The sequence below is a fragment of the Rhinoraja longicauda genome, chromosome 5 (genome assembly GCF_053455715.1).
Source record: "Rhinoraja longicauda isolate Sanriku21f chromosome 5, sRhiLon1.1, whole genome shotgun sequence".
In the NCBI taxonomy this organism is placed as follows: domain Eukaryota; kingdom Metazoa; phylum Chordata; class Chondrichthyes; order Rajiformes; family Arhynchobatidae; genus Rhinoraja; species Rhinoraja longicauda.
Window position 1 is genome coordinate 28422949 of NC_135957.1, and position 14015 is coordinate 28436963.

Genomic DNA, 14015 nt, shown 5'->3' on the forward strand with positions numbered 1-14015 from the left:
AGGAAAGTAAGGAAATTTGTGTTTGGTAGATTATTTCTTTGTTGTAACAATGCTTCTTGGCAATAAATCTTATACCGTTGGAAAGCCTGTTTATTTCCCTTTTAAATGGTGCCACATTTGTAAGGAACATGCATTTGTGGGATGAGCAGCAGAGCTGAGTATGTGGGTTGCGCCCATGAAAAATCTGCCAAATCTTCTCTGCCAATGCCAAACAGCTTATTCTGCCATTGACTCTTGTTCGGTGTTGTTTGGTGGATTGGATGATTGAAGTCTGAAGAAACAAGACATATTGACAATTTAACAATTTATTCATTTAATAAACAGGAGCCTCAGTAGCATGTGGATGAACCATACACAGCCACAACAGCCTGGCACCTCCTCCTCATGCTGGTCACCAGCCTGGTCACACACTGTTGTGGGATGGCATCCCATTCTTCAACCAGCATTTGTCGCAAGTCAGCCAACGTGGTTGTGTTGGTCACTCTGGCACGAACAGCACGCCCAAGCTGATCTCACAAGTGTTCAATGGGGTTGAGGTCAGGACTGCTGGAAGGCCATTCCATCCTCTCCACTCCCAAATTCTGGAGGTAGTCTCTGAGAAACCCTGCTCTGTGGGGGCGAGCATTGTCATCTTGGAGGATAGAGTTCGGTCCCAGACTGTGGAGATATGGGATTGCCACTGGTTGCAGAATCTCATCTCGATATCTCTCTGCATTGAGATTGCCTCCAATGATGACAAGCCTCATTTTTCCAGTGAGGGAGATGCCGCCCCACACCATCACACTGCCTCCACCAAAAGATGTTACTCTATCGGTGCAGCAATCAGCATAGCGTTCTCCGCGTCTTCTCCACACTTTGACCCTATGATCCAACTGCCGTAGGCAGAATCTGGACTCATCGCTGAACATAACGTTCCTCCACATGTTCAGGTTCCAGTGCACGTGTTGCCGACACCAGCGCAAACAGGCCTGATGGTGAAGGGAAGTCATGGCAGGCCTCCTGGCAGCCCTATGAGACCGGAGATCGGCTGCGTGCAGTCTGTTCCGAATTGTCTGGGCAGAGAGCCGTCGGACATATCGTCATGCAAACCTTGACTGCAAATCTGTAGAAGACAGCCTACGGTTCCTAAGTGCTGACAGGGTGAGGAAACGGTCTTCTTCGGGTGTCGTCTTCTTGGGACGCCCACTTCGCGGCCTGTCTCTGACATCCCCCGTTATATGGAACTTGGCCTTCACTTTGGAGATGGTACTAGGGCTCACTCCAAATAATGCCGCAACTTGGTTTTGCGGAACACCAGCTTGAAGTTGCCCTATCGCACGGGCCCTATCCAGATCAGTCAAACGTGGCATGCCGATTCTTGGAGCAGACACCTACTGACCACTGTAGCAGGGCCCATGCTCACAGATGCTGCCAATCAGGTGCCAATCAGGCACCTGATTGTCAGCGCCTGGGGGTACCAGAAGCTCAAAACAAGAGTCAATAGCAACAGCAGAATAAGCTGTTTGGCATTGGCAGAGAAGATTTGGCAAATTTTTCATGGGCGCAACCCATATACTCAGCTCTGCTGCTCATCCCACAAATGCATGTTCCTTACAAATGTGGCACCATTTAAAAGGGAAATAAACAGGCTTTTCAACGGTATAAGATTTATTGCCAAGAAGCATTGTTACAACAAAGAAATAATCTACCAAACACAAATTTCCTTACTTTTTGTGCTATGTTTATATACATGTACATACACACATACTCAAAAAACAAACAATAGTAGTGCAGTAATAATAATAATAATCTATTGTAGTTCAGGGCTTATTTGAGGTTGTGGTGTTTAATAGCCCGATGGCTGTAGGGAAGAAGCTGTTCCTGAACCTGGACGTTACAGTTTTCAGGCTCTTGTGCCTTCTTCCCCATGGCAGGGGTGAAATGACTGTGTGGCCAGGATCATGCTGGCTGCCTTTTTGAGGCAGCGACTCCAATAAATCCCTTCGATGGTGGGAAGGTTAGAGCCGGTGATGGACTGTGCAGTGTTCACAACTTTTGGCAGTCTTTTCCGCTCCTGGGTGTTCAAGTTGCCGAACCAGGCCATGATGCAACCAGTCAATGTGCTCTCTACTGTGCACCTGTAGAAGTTCAAGAGAATCTTCTCTGACATACCGAATCTCCGTAATCTTCTCAGGAATTAGAGGCATTGATGTGCTTTATTTATAATTGCATCAATGCGCTGGGTCCAGGAAAGTTCTTCAGAAGGGGGGAGGAGAGGGTGGTGCACCAATGCAGGAGAGGTTTGGGCCCAACAGGTCTACTTGGTCTAGTAGGTTTATAAAATTATGAAAGACAAAGGTCAGATAGATATAAATAAACTTCTCCCTTGCAAAGGTGAGTGGAAAGAGGCTTAAAGGGGGACATGAGACTGCAGATGCTGGAATCTGGAGCAAAACTACAAACTGTTGGAGGAACTCAGTGGGTCGAGCAGATCTGTGCGGGGGTGGAGGGTAGAGGAAAGGCTGCAGGATCTGCACCCGAAACAAATGGTTTAAAGAGGATCCAAGGAGTGATTCTTTTCATCCGGATTATAGTTTCAATCTGGAATACACTGACTGAGAAGGCAGACGAATTCTCAAAGATTAACCGTAGAGCCATAGCTAAGCAATTTCACCGAGGAGATTCAGAACATCTCCTATGACTCCTACCAATTTCCACTGATGCACCGAAGGAAGCATCCTTTTGAATTACATCGCAACTTGATCTGATAATTGTGTGGGAAGGAACTGCAGATGCTGGTTTAAACCGAAGACAGACACAAAAAGCTGGAGTAACTCAACGGGACAGGCAGCAACTTTGGAGAGAATAGGTGACAAAGGGGCTCGATCCAAAAACGTCACCCATTCCCTCTCTCCAGAGATGCTGCCTGTCCTGCTAGTTACTCCAGCTTTTTGTGCCTATCTTTGATAATTGCTTGACCCAACACGACAAGAAATCACGGGGAGTTTTGAATGCAACCCAGTCCATCACACAAAACAGCCTCCCCCTCCTCCTCCCCCACCCCCCAATTGACTCCATCTACACTTCTCGTTACCTCAAGAAAAGTCAACATAATTAAGGAGCCCCGACCGCCCCCACCCGACGTGGCAACTCCAACAGCCTGACCGCGGGAGAAGACGGCAGGGGAAGAGAGAAAGACATTCTGGCCTTCCATCACAGTGAGGAGGGACTCACTGTGATGGATATTTCTTTTGTTTGGTGTTAGTTTATGATTGTATGTATTATTGCATTTTTATTGATTATTCTTATTGGTCTTATTGTTGAACTGCGGGTAATGTTTCATTTCACTACACATTTATGTGTATGTGACAAATAAACGACTATTGACTATATTGACTATTCACACCCCAGTCATTCCTATTCTCCCCTCTCCCATTGGACAGAAGATACAAAAGCGTAAATGCACACACCACCAGATTCAGAAACAGTTTATTTCCCACTGTTACCAGACCAATGAAGGACCCTCTCATAAACCAAGGGTGTTCTCCCAACCTACCACAGAGCAGCCTTTACACATTTGTTATCTGCACTCCCTGCAGCTGTAACTCTATAATGCTATAATTCTATACTCTGGTTATTTTTCTCTTTGTACCTGGTGTATTTGTGTATGGCTTGGCTGTACTCATGTATGGTATGATATGCCTGGATAGCATGCAAACCAAACTTTTTCACTGCATCTCGATACATGTGACAATCTTAAAGCAATTTCAATAGCAGTCTATGGACCACCAAGTGTTGGTCAATGGGATTAGTGTAGATTGGTACATGGTAGACATGTTGGTCTGAAGGGCCTGTTTCTGTTCCGCAAGACTCTATGAATCTCTCCTCTAATTTCATCCATCTCAGATTAACAATACATCACTTTCTCTCCACAGGCACCTACACTAACTGTTTCCCTTGGGGACAATAGACAATAGACAATAGGTGCAGGAGTAGGCCATTCAGCCCTTCGAGCCAGCACCGCCATTCAATGCGATCATGGCTGATCACTCTCAATCAGTACCCCGTTCCTGCCTTCTCCCCATACCCCCTCACTCCGCTATCCTTAAGAGCTCTATCCAGCTCTCTCTTGAAAGCATCCAACGAACTGGCCTCCACTGCCTTCTGAGGCAGAGAATTCCACACCTTCACCACTCTCTGACTGAAAAAGTTCTTCCTCATCTCCGTTCTAAATGGCCTACCCCTTATTCTTAAACTGTGGCCCCTTGTTCTGGACTCCCCCAACATTGGGAACATGTTTCCTGCCTCTAATGTGTCCAATCCCCTAATTATCTTATATGTTTCAATAAGATCCCCCCTCATCCTTCTAAATTCCAGTGTATACAAGCCTAATTGCTCCAGCCTTTCAACATACGACAGTCCCACCATTCCGGGAATTAACCTAGTGAACCTACGCTGCACGCCCTCAATAGCAAGAATATCCTTCCTCAAATTTGGAGACCAAAACTGCACATCTCTTCACATATATTCCCTTTTGTTCTCTCCACTTCTTCACTATTTCTGCCCCTTAACACATGTTGCTTTCCAGCATTTCCTAATTTTGATGAAAAACCATCAACCCAAAATACTAACTTTGATTCCCTCCCCACAAAATGTTGGCTGACATGCTGAAAACTTCTAGTACTCTCTGTTGAAATTGTAGAAACTCCAGTGCATTGCTACCATTTTGCAGATACAAGGGAGAAATTGTTTCCCCGCTGATTATTTGTTCAAAGCTCCATTTCCTCAATGAAAACTTATTCAGCAGCATGGAAACTTCTCCTCCGGAAGACCAGCAGGCCGAATTTCTCTTGGCGTACACTGCTTCATCCTTCCGCTGGGTACCAGAGGCTAGAGAAGCTACTACTCCCAGCAGAGTGCCTGCCACCTCCATTATTGTGGAAGGGAAACTGACTAAGAGTGTCAGAAGCTCCAGAACAGATATCAGCCCCTGAAAGCTACCACTGAAGACCTGAATGTAATTTATTCAAAAAACAGGCTATCAGGGTTGATGTTGCACTCCAAGCAGAGTTACAACAGAAGCATGCTGAAATGCCCAGAGTTTTATGTGGCAGTCAGTCTGCCATTATGTTTATCCTTAGCGTTTCGTAAAGGCTTTGGCATTCTGTTTAAGTTTCTGGAAGCTTTCACTGTGCCAACAACAACGCTGACAGCGGTTACATGATGTAATTGATCATGCATTCACAACTACTTCCAAGTTAGGCTACATTGTGGTTGTGGAGATTTCCCTGCTGTCGGGGTGTGCCGGCAATGGGCAGCCATCTGTATATCACAAACACGCACGCACAGTTGAAACTCTTCTTGTTCTGGCCAAAACATGCCAACAACCAAATCACTCATTGCGGAGGAGACTCGATGGGCCGAATGCCTTAATTGAACTCCTATAACTTGTGAAGAGGGGAAGGAAAGTGGAAGCAACTTTGTGGTAGATGTGCTTGCTACAAAAGGAATGGGATTACACTTGAGAGGCAACACCCAAGTGCAGTTGTGCAAAGCTGCATCATCGTTATTTGTATTAGCAGTAGTTACAGTTGGTAACTGTGCTATTATAGCAGCCAACATTTTGATATCATTCAATGGAGATAAACTGGAATTTGGCAACAAGTAACACTGGAAAATGAGTCACTGTTAGTATGAAGTTGCAGTTGACTCAAGGCCACAAGGCCATCACTAAGTTTCCTGTCAATTACAACCAATGAAAGAAATTTTAATAATGAATAGCAGGTTGTTTATTTAAATAAGTGCATTCATTATGGATCAGAAAATAATGTGCAGTATTCAAGATGTTTACATCATTCAGTCACAAAACTAGCAATTTTCTGCTCGGGCGTTTAGAGATCAAGTGTGGCTCTTGAAGAGCATTAAAGTGGATAATTCCTCAGGGTCTTCAGGATTTATCCCATGTTGTTGAGAGGCGAAAGAGGAGATTACAGGGATCTTGACAAAAATCTTTATATCTTCTCTAGCCATAGGCAAGGTCCCAGACAACTGCAGAGTCAATGCTATTCCATTGTTTAAGAAGAGAATTAGAGGTAATCCAGGAAATTAGAGGTCAATGCTCTTCACATCAGTAAGATGGAAGCTACTGGAGAGGATTCTTCAGGGTTGAATTTACTCCCATTTGGAAGAGAATGGGTTAATTAGGAACAGTCAGCATGGCTTTGTACATGGCAGGTCATGTCTTATGAACTTAATTGAATTTTGAGGAAGTGGCGAAGGTGGTCCATGAGGGTGGGGCAGTGGATATTGTCTACATTGATATTATTAACAAGGTATTTTTGATAAAGTGCTTCATCGGAGGCTGATCCAAAAGATTAAGATTTATGGGATCCATGGTGGCTTGGTTGCTTGGATTCAGAACTGGATGATCATAAGAGACAGAGGGTTGTGGTAGAAAGTTGTTATTCTGGCTGGAGCTCTGTGACCACTGGAGTTTTGCAGGAATCTGTGCTGGGGCCTCTGTTATTTGGGATATATATATATATATATATACATGCACACACACACACACAAATAAATAAATAGATAAATAGATAAATCAATAAATAGATAGACAAACAAACAAACAATTTGGACAAAATATAGATGGGTTAGTAGGTTTACCGACAACACCAAAATTGGAGCAGTTGTGGACGGTGAGGAAAGCTGCCAAAATGTACAGTAGAATATAGATCAGCAACAGAAATGGGAAGAGAAATGGCAGGTGGAATTTAATGTAACCAACCGTGAGGTGTTGCACATTGGGAGGTCGAGTGCAAGGGGAAAATATACAATTAATGGCAAAACCCTTAACAGCATTGTTGTACAGATGGATATTGGGATCCACGCCTATTGCTCCCTGAAAGTGGCAACATGGCAACACAAGTAGATAAGAGTGGTAAAGAAGCCATATGGAACGTTTGTCCTCCATTGAGTATAAGAGTCAGGAAGTGACACTGTCGGACTTTGGTTAGGCCCCATTTGGAGTATTGTGTACAGTTCTAGTTACTCCATTTCACGAAGGGTGTGGTGGCTTTGGAGTGGGTGCAGAGGTGGTTCACCAGAATGCTGCCCTTGAATAGAGTATATAGTACTACAGTATTAGTCAAATAGAAAGGTTGGACAAACTTGGATTGTTTTGGCTGGAATGCCCGAGGTTGAGGGGAGATCTGATAGAAGTACATAAAATCGTGAGAGACATAGATAGTGTATACAGAACCTTCTCTCTCCTCTCCCCCCTCCTCCCTCCCACCCCCCCATGATGGGTAGAAATGTCAAGGACTAAAGGGCAAAGCTTTAAGGCGAGAGGAACAAAGTTTTAAAAAGGTTTTTCTGTGTTTACACAAAGCAAGTGGTAGGTGCCTGGTACCCACTGCCAAGGGTGCTGGGAGCGGCAGATAAGATATTGGCATTCAAGAAGCTTTTAGAAAGACACACGGATATGCAGCAAAATGGAAAGATGTGAATCATATTTTGCCAGAGGAGCTTAGTTTATCTTGTCGTCATGTTCGGCGTGGACATTGCAGGCCAAAGGGCTTGTTTTTATATAGTACTGTTTTAAGTTCTATGTTCTACTTCTTTCAGTTGTTCACATGATAATTGTAGCATAAATTTATTCAGAAAAATCTTAAAACCTTCAAAAATCAATCCCGATAACTTTCAGTATCCTACTCTGTGAGAAGATTTAGTAAAAGTGTATTGAAACTCACCTGAGAAAATGTTCCAGTGTTCCAAACAAAATTATTAAGTGTTTGAAAGGCTGGAGCGATTGGGCTTGTATACACTGGAATTTAGAAGGATGAGGGGGGATCTTATTGAAACATATAAGATAATTAGGGGATTGGACACATTAGAGGCAGATAACATGTTCCCAATGTTGGGGGAGTCCAGAACAAGGGGCCACAGTTTGAGAATAAGGGGTAGGCCATTTAGAACGGAGATGAGGAAGAACTTTTTCAGTCAGAGGGTGGTGAAGGTGTGGAATTCTCTGCCTCAGAAGGCAGTGGAGGCCAGTTCGTTGGATGCTTTCAAGAGAGAGCTGGATAGAGCTCTTAAGGATAGCGGAGTGAGGGGGTATGGGGAGAAGGCAGGAACGGGGTACTGATTGATAGTGATCAGCCATGATCGCATTGAATGGCGGTGCTGGCTCGAAGGGCTGAATGGCCTACTCCTGCACCTATTGTCTATTGTCTATTGAATCTATACTTCTTTAGTCAGTGACTATAAACTGCTAACCTGGTCTCGATGAAGTATGATACCAATGTTTGGAATTTCTCAAACTTTCTCAAACTTAGTTCTTTAAGAATAATCAAATTATTTAACTGTCACTCTTGAAACATTTGAAAAGAGCTTTAGGTTAAATTGTGAACATAAACAAGTATTTTAAACGAAGAAACAAATAAAAGAGAAAAAAAATAGCAAGACACATCTTACTTATTGTCGTCAAGAAACACAGATAAAATTATATATTTAAATTAAAAATAGACCTCATGCATAGATAAAACACAGATAAAATTATATATTTAAATCAAAAATAGACCTCAAGCTTTTGCCTCAATTTTATCAAGTTACAGGGGGAGACAAAAAAATAATTGTACAATGTTTTAGTTATTTGATTAATTCAATTTCTCAGAATACAGCAGTTTATTTTGGTTATTTATAAAAACAAAATGCCAACGGCCATGTAGAATAAATAAGGGATTGCATGAGAATCCCAATAAACACTGCCAAGTATAGCGTATTTCCAAAAAAAACTAAAGTGACTGGTTGAAACTTGCTTGAACGATACAAAGGTGGTTTCTTCTTTAATAGGTATTAATGCAAAGTGTATTTCAACACACGATGTCAACTGAGAATCTTATTTATGACAAGTACTAGGCATTTAAACAATGCATGATAATGTTTTCTCATCAGCAAGTACATCAAAATGATGTAAACTATGTGCCGGGGCTGTACTGCTGAACACACTCAATTGAAAAGTACTGGTTGTCCAAACCCATCTTCAGCCACATTTCCCACTTTACTTTCAGTTCTGAATTGTACATTTATGACATGCAAAGCATGCAAGCACTGACCAGACAACTAGCCAAAGAAACTTTACTGCCAAACTGAGAAAAAGCCAAGCATCAGATACTAGAAATATAATAAAACAGCCAAGGAACACGAATAGCAAAGGCACTTACAGTTGTTCTAGAGAGACAAGTCCCTTAAATGCTTGCCTGTCAAGTGATTGGATTTCATTCTTGTACAAATAGCTGAAACAAGAAATAATCAGTAGTATTAGTGACTAGCCACCCAAAGCACTGAACAGGCATTCTGGCCATCTAAGCAGATGTCGTCTGTTGTTGGGTATGCAAAGATTATATTTTAATAGCCATTTAAACATGTGTTGAAATTTATACAAAAACAGCAAGCTTCAAAGGGAAGTGAAATCAAAACTTAAGACAGTGACTTCTAATCTGTTATGGTAATTAAACAACTGGATAAAGAGGTTAGACTTGCTTTAAAAAAAATAAGACTTTAAATGATGGCTCTGAATTTGCACCATCATTCAATAAAATTAAGGAGGGCCTTTTACATGAACTCAATTTCCCCCCCTTTATTGCCAAGTCCTGCGAGTTTAAGTACCAAAAAAATGTTGAGTTACATGAAGATAATGAAGAAGAAGAAGAATTCTAAAGATTCACAAGTGCTAGGAATGAATATATTTCTACCATTCCCAGTTTGTCTTTCATATGACCATCACCCTCTGTTCTGGCGCATTGGGGATTTGATTAAGGGATTGGTAGCACCCTTTTTTGGAGCGCTAAAACTAGGCTGGGTTTGAGCACTAACAACCAATCTGGTTCCCGTTTCTTCCCCTCCACCAACACAAATCAAATTTGAAATGGTGTAAGATTTTGAGAAGTTTTCCCTCATTCTGAAAGCAACACCAAACCAAAGAGCTGCAGTTTGGACATTTTAAACGGGAGAATGGGGCTGATAGCGGAGAAAGGCTGCGGTCAGTTTACCAAGGGATGTCACAATCTGTGGGTCCTAAAATGGCCGCAGGACCTCGTGACCAGCCACAAGAGCAAAAACCTTACAGCCCAGTCTCTAGGTTTCTGCAAAGCCACGGCCAGAACAATGGATGGGTATTGGCCATGCAGAAACCTGCGAAACCAGGTCGAAGTCCAGACACTGGGGCACTGACATCAGCATACTCACAATGCCCCAAGCCGACCTACACAGTTAATCTCGTTAAGGGGGCACAATAGCCCATAGAAAACTACCAGGTAGGTGATGGGAAACCAGTTAAACCCATCACCTCGCAACGAAATACCAATTAACACCGTCTGGCCATCCCCGGTACCCCCGGACATAAGCGCAGATCAGAGAGAAAACTCATACATATCTTTTAAACAAAGAGATCCCAAGATCTGGCGGGAGATAGGACGGGTCAGAATAGTATAACTCGCCACGACTTTTGGGTTTTAAACTCATGCAAGAAAGAAGTCAAACGGATGCAGGAGGAAGAAAAGACAGGCAAGAAGAAGCGAAGTGCAAGAGAGAGGAACTGGCACGCAACTCAAGAAGAAATACTGCAAGAAAACCTGTAAGGAACGCAAGAAACGGAAGGAAGAAACTCAGGGGACAAGCACGACCCTCACGGAAAGCAGCGGAGAAGCAGCACGAACAGCCAGTAACCCCAGTAATAGCCCCATGGTGAGCATGTACCCCGATCCTGCATATCCTGGATATAGTTTAGTGTAGAGGGGAGGGTGGTTTGAATAAACGTGGGTGTGTAAAGGAATGTGTGTTGGTCAATTTTGCGATGTGTCGTACGTTCCCCATCTTACAGTCGTGTATATGTCTTGTAGAACTGTGCGTTTTAGAATTCATAGTCAAAAGTATTCATGTAATTCGGTATGTGTCTTATAGATATGTCTTATAGAACTGTATAAGTATTCATGGACAATAGTCCCAAGCGCTCAATAAAAGCCTTTTCCATTTAAACCCTGGTCTTCAAATCTGGTCTGGTTGAATTTTCTGCACTATAAACACTCCTGCATCTAAGTCCAGTGTCTAGAACCGTAGGGGGTGAGTGGGTCGAACCACTCACGGGGAACCAGTGTGCGCGGCCTGGTCAAGGGATCAGAGCAAGGCACGGGGACCTTAGGTCGGGCGAAAGCTCGGCACAGAAACCTTTTACAATGGTATTAAAGTGGTTTGCACCCAGAAACTAAGCAAAAGCCCATGAGGCTTCACCCCATTGCCCATCTCCCAATACTGCTGGGGTGCAATCACGTAACGGTCCCTTAAAGATACTCAAAAAGTTCACGATAACAACACGCATATCACTCGCCATTGAGGAAATGAGGAAGTTTCCCACAGTTTACAAGAATGATTGCAGGAATGAGTGGGTGAGCATATGATGAGCGTTTGACAGCACTGGGCCTCTACTCGCTGGAGTTTAGAAGGTTGATGGGGGACCTCATTGAAACTTACAGAATAATGAAAGGCATAGATAGAGTGGATGTGGAAAGGATGTTTCCACTGGTGGGAGAGTCTAGGACCAGAGGTCATAGCCTCAGAATTAAAGGTCGCTCTTTTGGAAAGGAGGTGAGGAGGAACTAATTTAGTCAGAGGGTAGTTAATCTGTGGAACTCATTGCCACAGAGGGCTGTGAGGGTCAAGTCAGTGGATATTTTTAAGGCAGAGAGAGACAAATTCTTGATTAGAACGGGTGTCAAGGGTTATGGGTTGAAGGCAGGAAAATGGGATTAGGAGGCAGCCATGATCGAATGACGGAGTAGTCTTGATGGGCCGAATGGCCTAATTCTACTCCTATAACTTGTGAAATGAAGGTAGCAGGAAAGAGGAGAACCACTTCTAAATCATTCAAAGAAGCCTGATAGGCCTGGTCAATGAGACATTTGCCAGGAAGGTAGTCCTGTGCATCTGGAGACACAACAGATTCATCATTAGAGGGGTCTGCCGGGAGATGAAACTCCCTGTGCAATGGAACAACACTGAATGAAATCCCACGATATCATGAGATCAATAGTCAATCAATAGTCGTTTATTTGTTACATACACATAAATGTGTAGTAAAATGAAACATTACCCGCAGTTGAACAATAAGACCAATAAGATTAATCAATAAAAATGCAATAAGACATACAATCACAACTAACACCAAACAAAAAGAAACATCCATCACAGTGAGTCTCCTCCAGTCCCTTCTCACTGTGATGGAAGGCCACAATGTCTTTTTCTCTTCCCTGCCGTCTTGTCCCGCGGTCAGGCTGTTGGAGTTGCCACGTCGGGGCGGTCGGGGCTCCCGATATTGTAGCCCCCGCTGGACGGTGAAAGGTCCACGGCCTATTCCAGCCCCCGCTGGGCGGTGAAAGGTCCGTGGCGGGCCGACCCAAGCTCCGCGATTCGGGGCGGGCGAACACGTTGCCTCTGCCGCTGCCGGAGCTCCCGATGTCGGCCCCCATCCAGGGGCCTGCGAGCTTCCGACATCCAGGCGGCCCGCGCCGGAGCCTCCGGAGACGAGTCGCAGCCGCTCCCGCAGCATCCGCAGGCAACCAGCGCCGCAGGTGGTGAGTCCGCGCCGTGGGCTCTGCGAACCAGAGCCCCAGGTGTTCCCAGGTGAATGGCCGGTGGTAGGCCACAGCAGGAACGGAGACACGACACAGAACAAGGTCGCGTCTCCGTTCTGGAGAGAGAATTTTACAGTTCCCGTTCCCTCCCACCCCCCCCCCAAACATAACATACAACACTACTTCATATTAAAACTACAATTCAGACAAAAACAACAAAAAACACAAAAGACAGACGGACTGCAGGCAAGCCGCAGCTGCGACGGCAGCGCTGGCTCCTCCTTTCTAATGACAAGGTGACCTGCATGCCGCTTAAAATCGCATGAAGGATAAAATTCAAGATCTCGAACATTTAGATGTGTTTTATGCATGTCTAAATCCAAATTAGAGATGCCACTTATTCGGAATTACAGAAATGAAGCAAGCCATTAAAGCAACTTGAGCAGGGAATAATTCATATGTTATGTGTAAGAAGGAACTGTGGATGCTGGTTTAAACCGAAGATAGACACAAAAAACTAGAGTAACTCAGCGGCACAGGCAGCATTTCTGGAGAGAAGGAAAGGGTGATGTTTCGGGTCGAGACCCTTCTTCAGACGGTCTAGTCGGACGTTATATTCATTTGTTATAGTCAGTATAGTTGGACTACAAAACTGCAAGCAAGAGGAATTCACACAACATTTGGGCTCTGCAAACTATTTAAATGTTGGTTCCAGAGTTGTAATGTGCAGAATTTGCAAAAGGGAATTTTATTTTATAGCTCCTTGCAAAAGCTGCCTCTTGATGAGGCATGTCCTTATAACTCGTGTTACCGATGCCAGTACCTTTCCAGTAGCCTATTCATTGGTCCTTACTTGTGCCCTCAGACTCTGGAATTCCTTGCTGCTCCAGTTATATGGATTGTGCAGCAAGCACAAAGAAGTTTACTCCAGACTGGCCCCGAACTGATAAGATCAACATTATCATATCATCATATATCATATCATATATATACAGCCGGAAACATGCCTTTTCGGCCCTCCAAGTCCGTGCCACCCACCTTCAGGAAACCAACGGCATTTGGCACTATATCCCACTACTTGTCTGGTGTTATTAACTGTGCTCAGCTGCTGTGGTTGGAGTGCCGTGGTGCGAGGAGGCAGGGAAGAAAGATCGGCCCTTGGACGCCCAAAAACTACCAGTTCGGGCAATGCCAGAACTTGAAAACATCCAGCAGCGTGAATTCCCTCCTTCAGGTCAAAGGAATCATGCCTGCTCTCCAGAAGCATGACATTCCCCACATACATAAATTCTGCAAACCCCCATTCATAAAAAAGATCTGGTGAAGCAGATGCAGAGATTGACTGCATGCATTCACTGGATGCCAGCCATGCTGGCAAATCCCAGTGCCCAAGATGTCAGCTATTCCTCA

The 14015-nt window shown here is 44.1% G+C and overlaps 1 protein-coding gene across 4 annotated transcripts in view; it reads right to left on the reverse strand.

The window, feature by feature from the left end:
* pxdn (peroxidasin) overlaps positions 1 to 14015 on the reverse strand; it is a 175444-nt gene that overhangs the window by 78925 nt on the left and 82504 nt on the right. For 3 of the 4 annotated variants that reach the window (XR_013547263.1, XM_078399190.1, XM_078399188.1), the window contains exon 4: positions 9201 to 9272. The exons of the other annotated variant lie outside the window; for it this stretch is intronic. Coding sequence is in view for 2 of the 3 variants with exons in the window: in XM_078399190.1 (XP_078255316.1) it covers positions 9201 to 9272 (72 nt within the window). In the remaining variant the exon portion in view is untranslated. The remainder of the gene's footprint in view (positions 1 to 9200; positions 9273 to 14015) is intronic. 4 annotated transcript variants of the gene reach the window in all.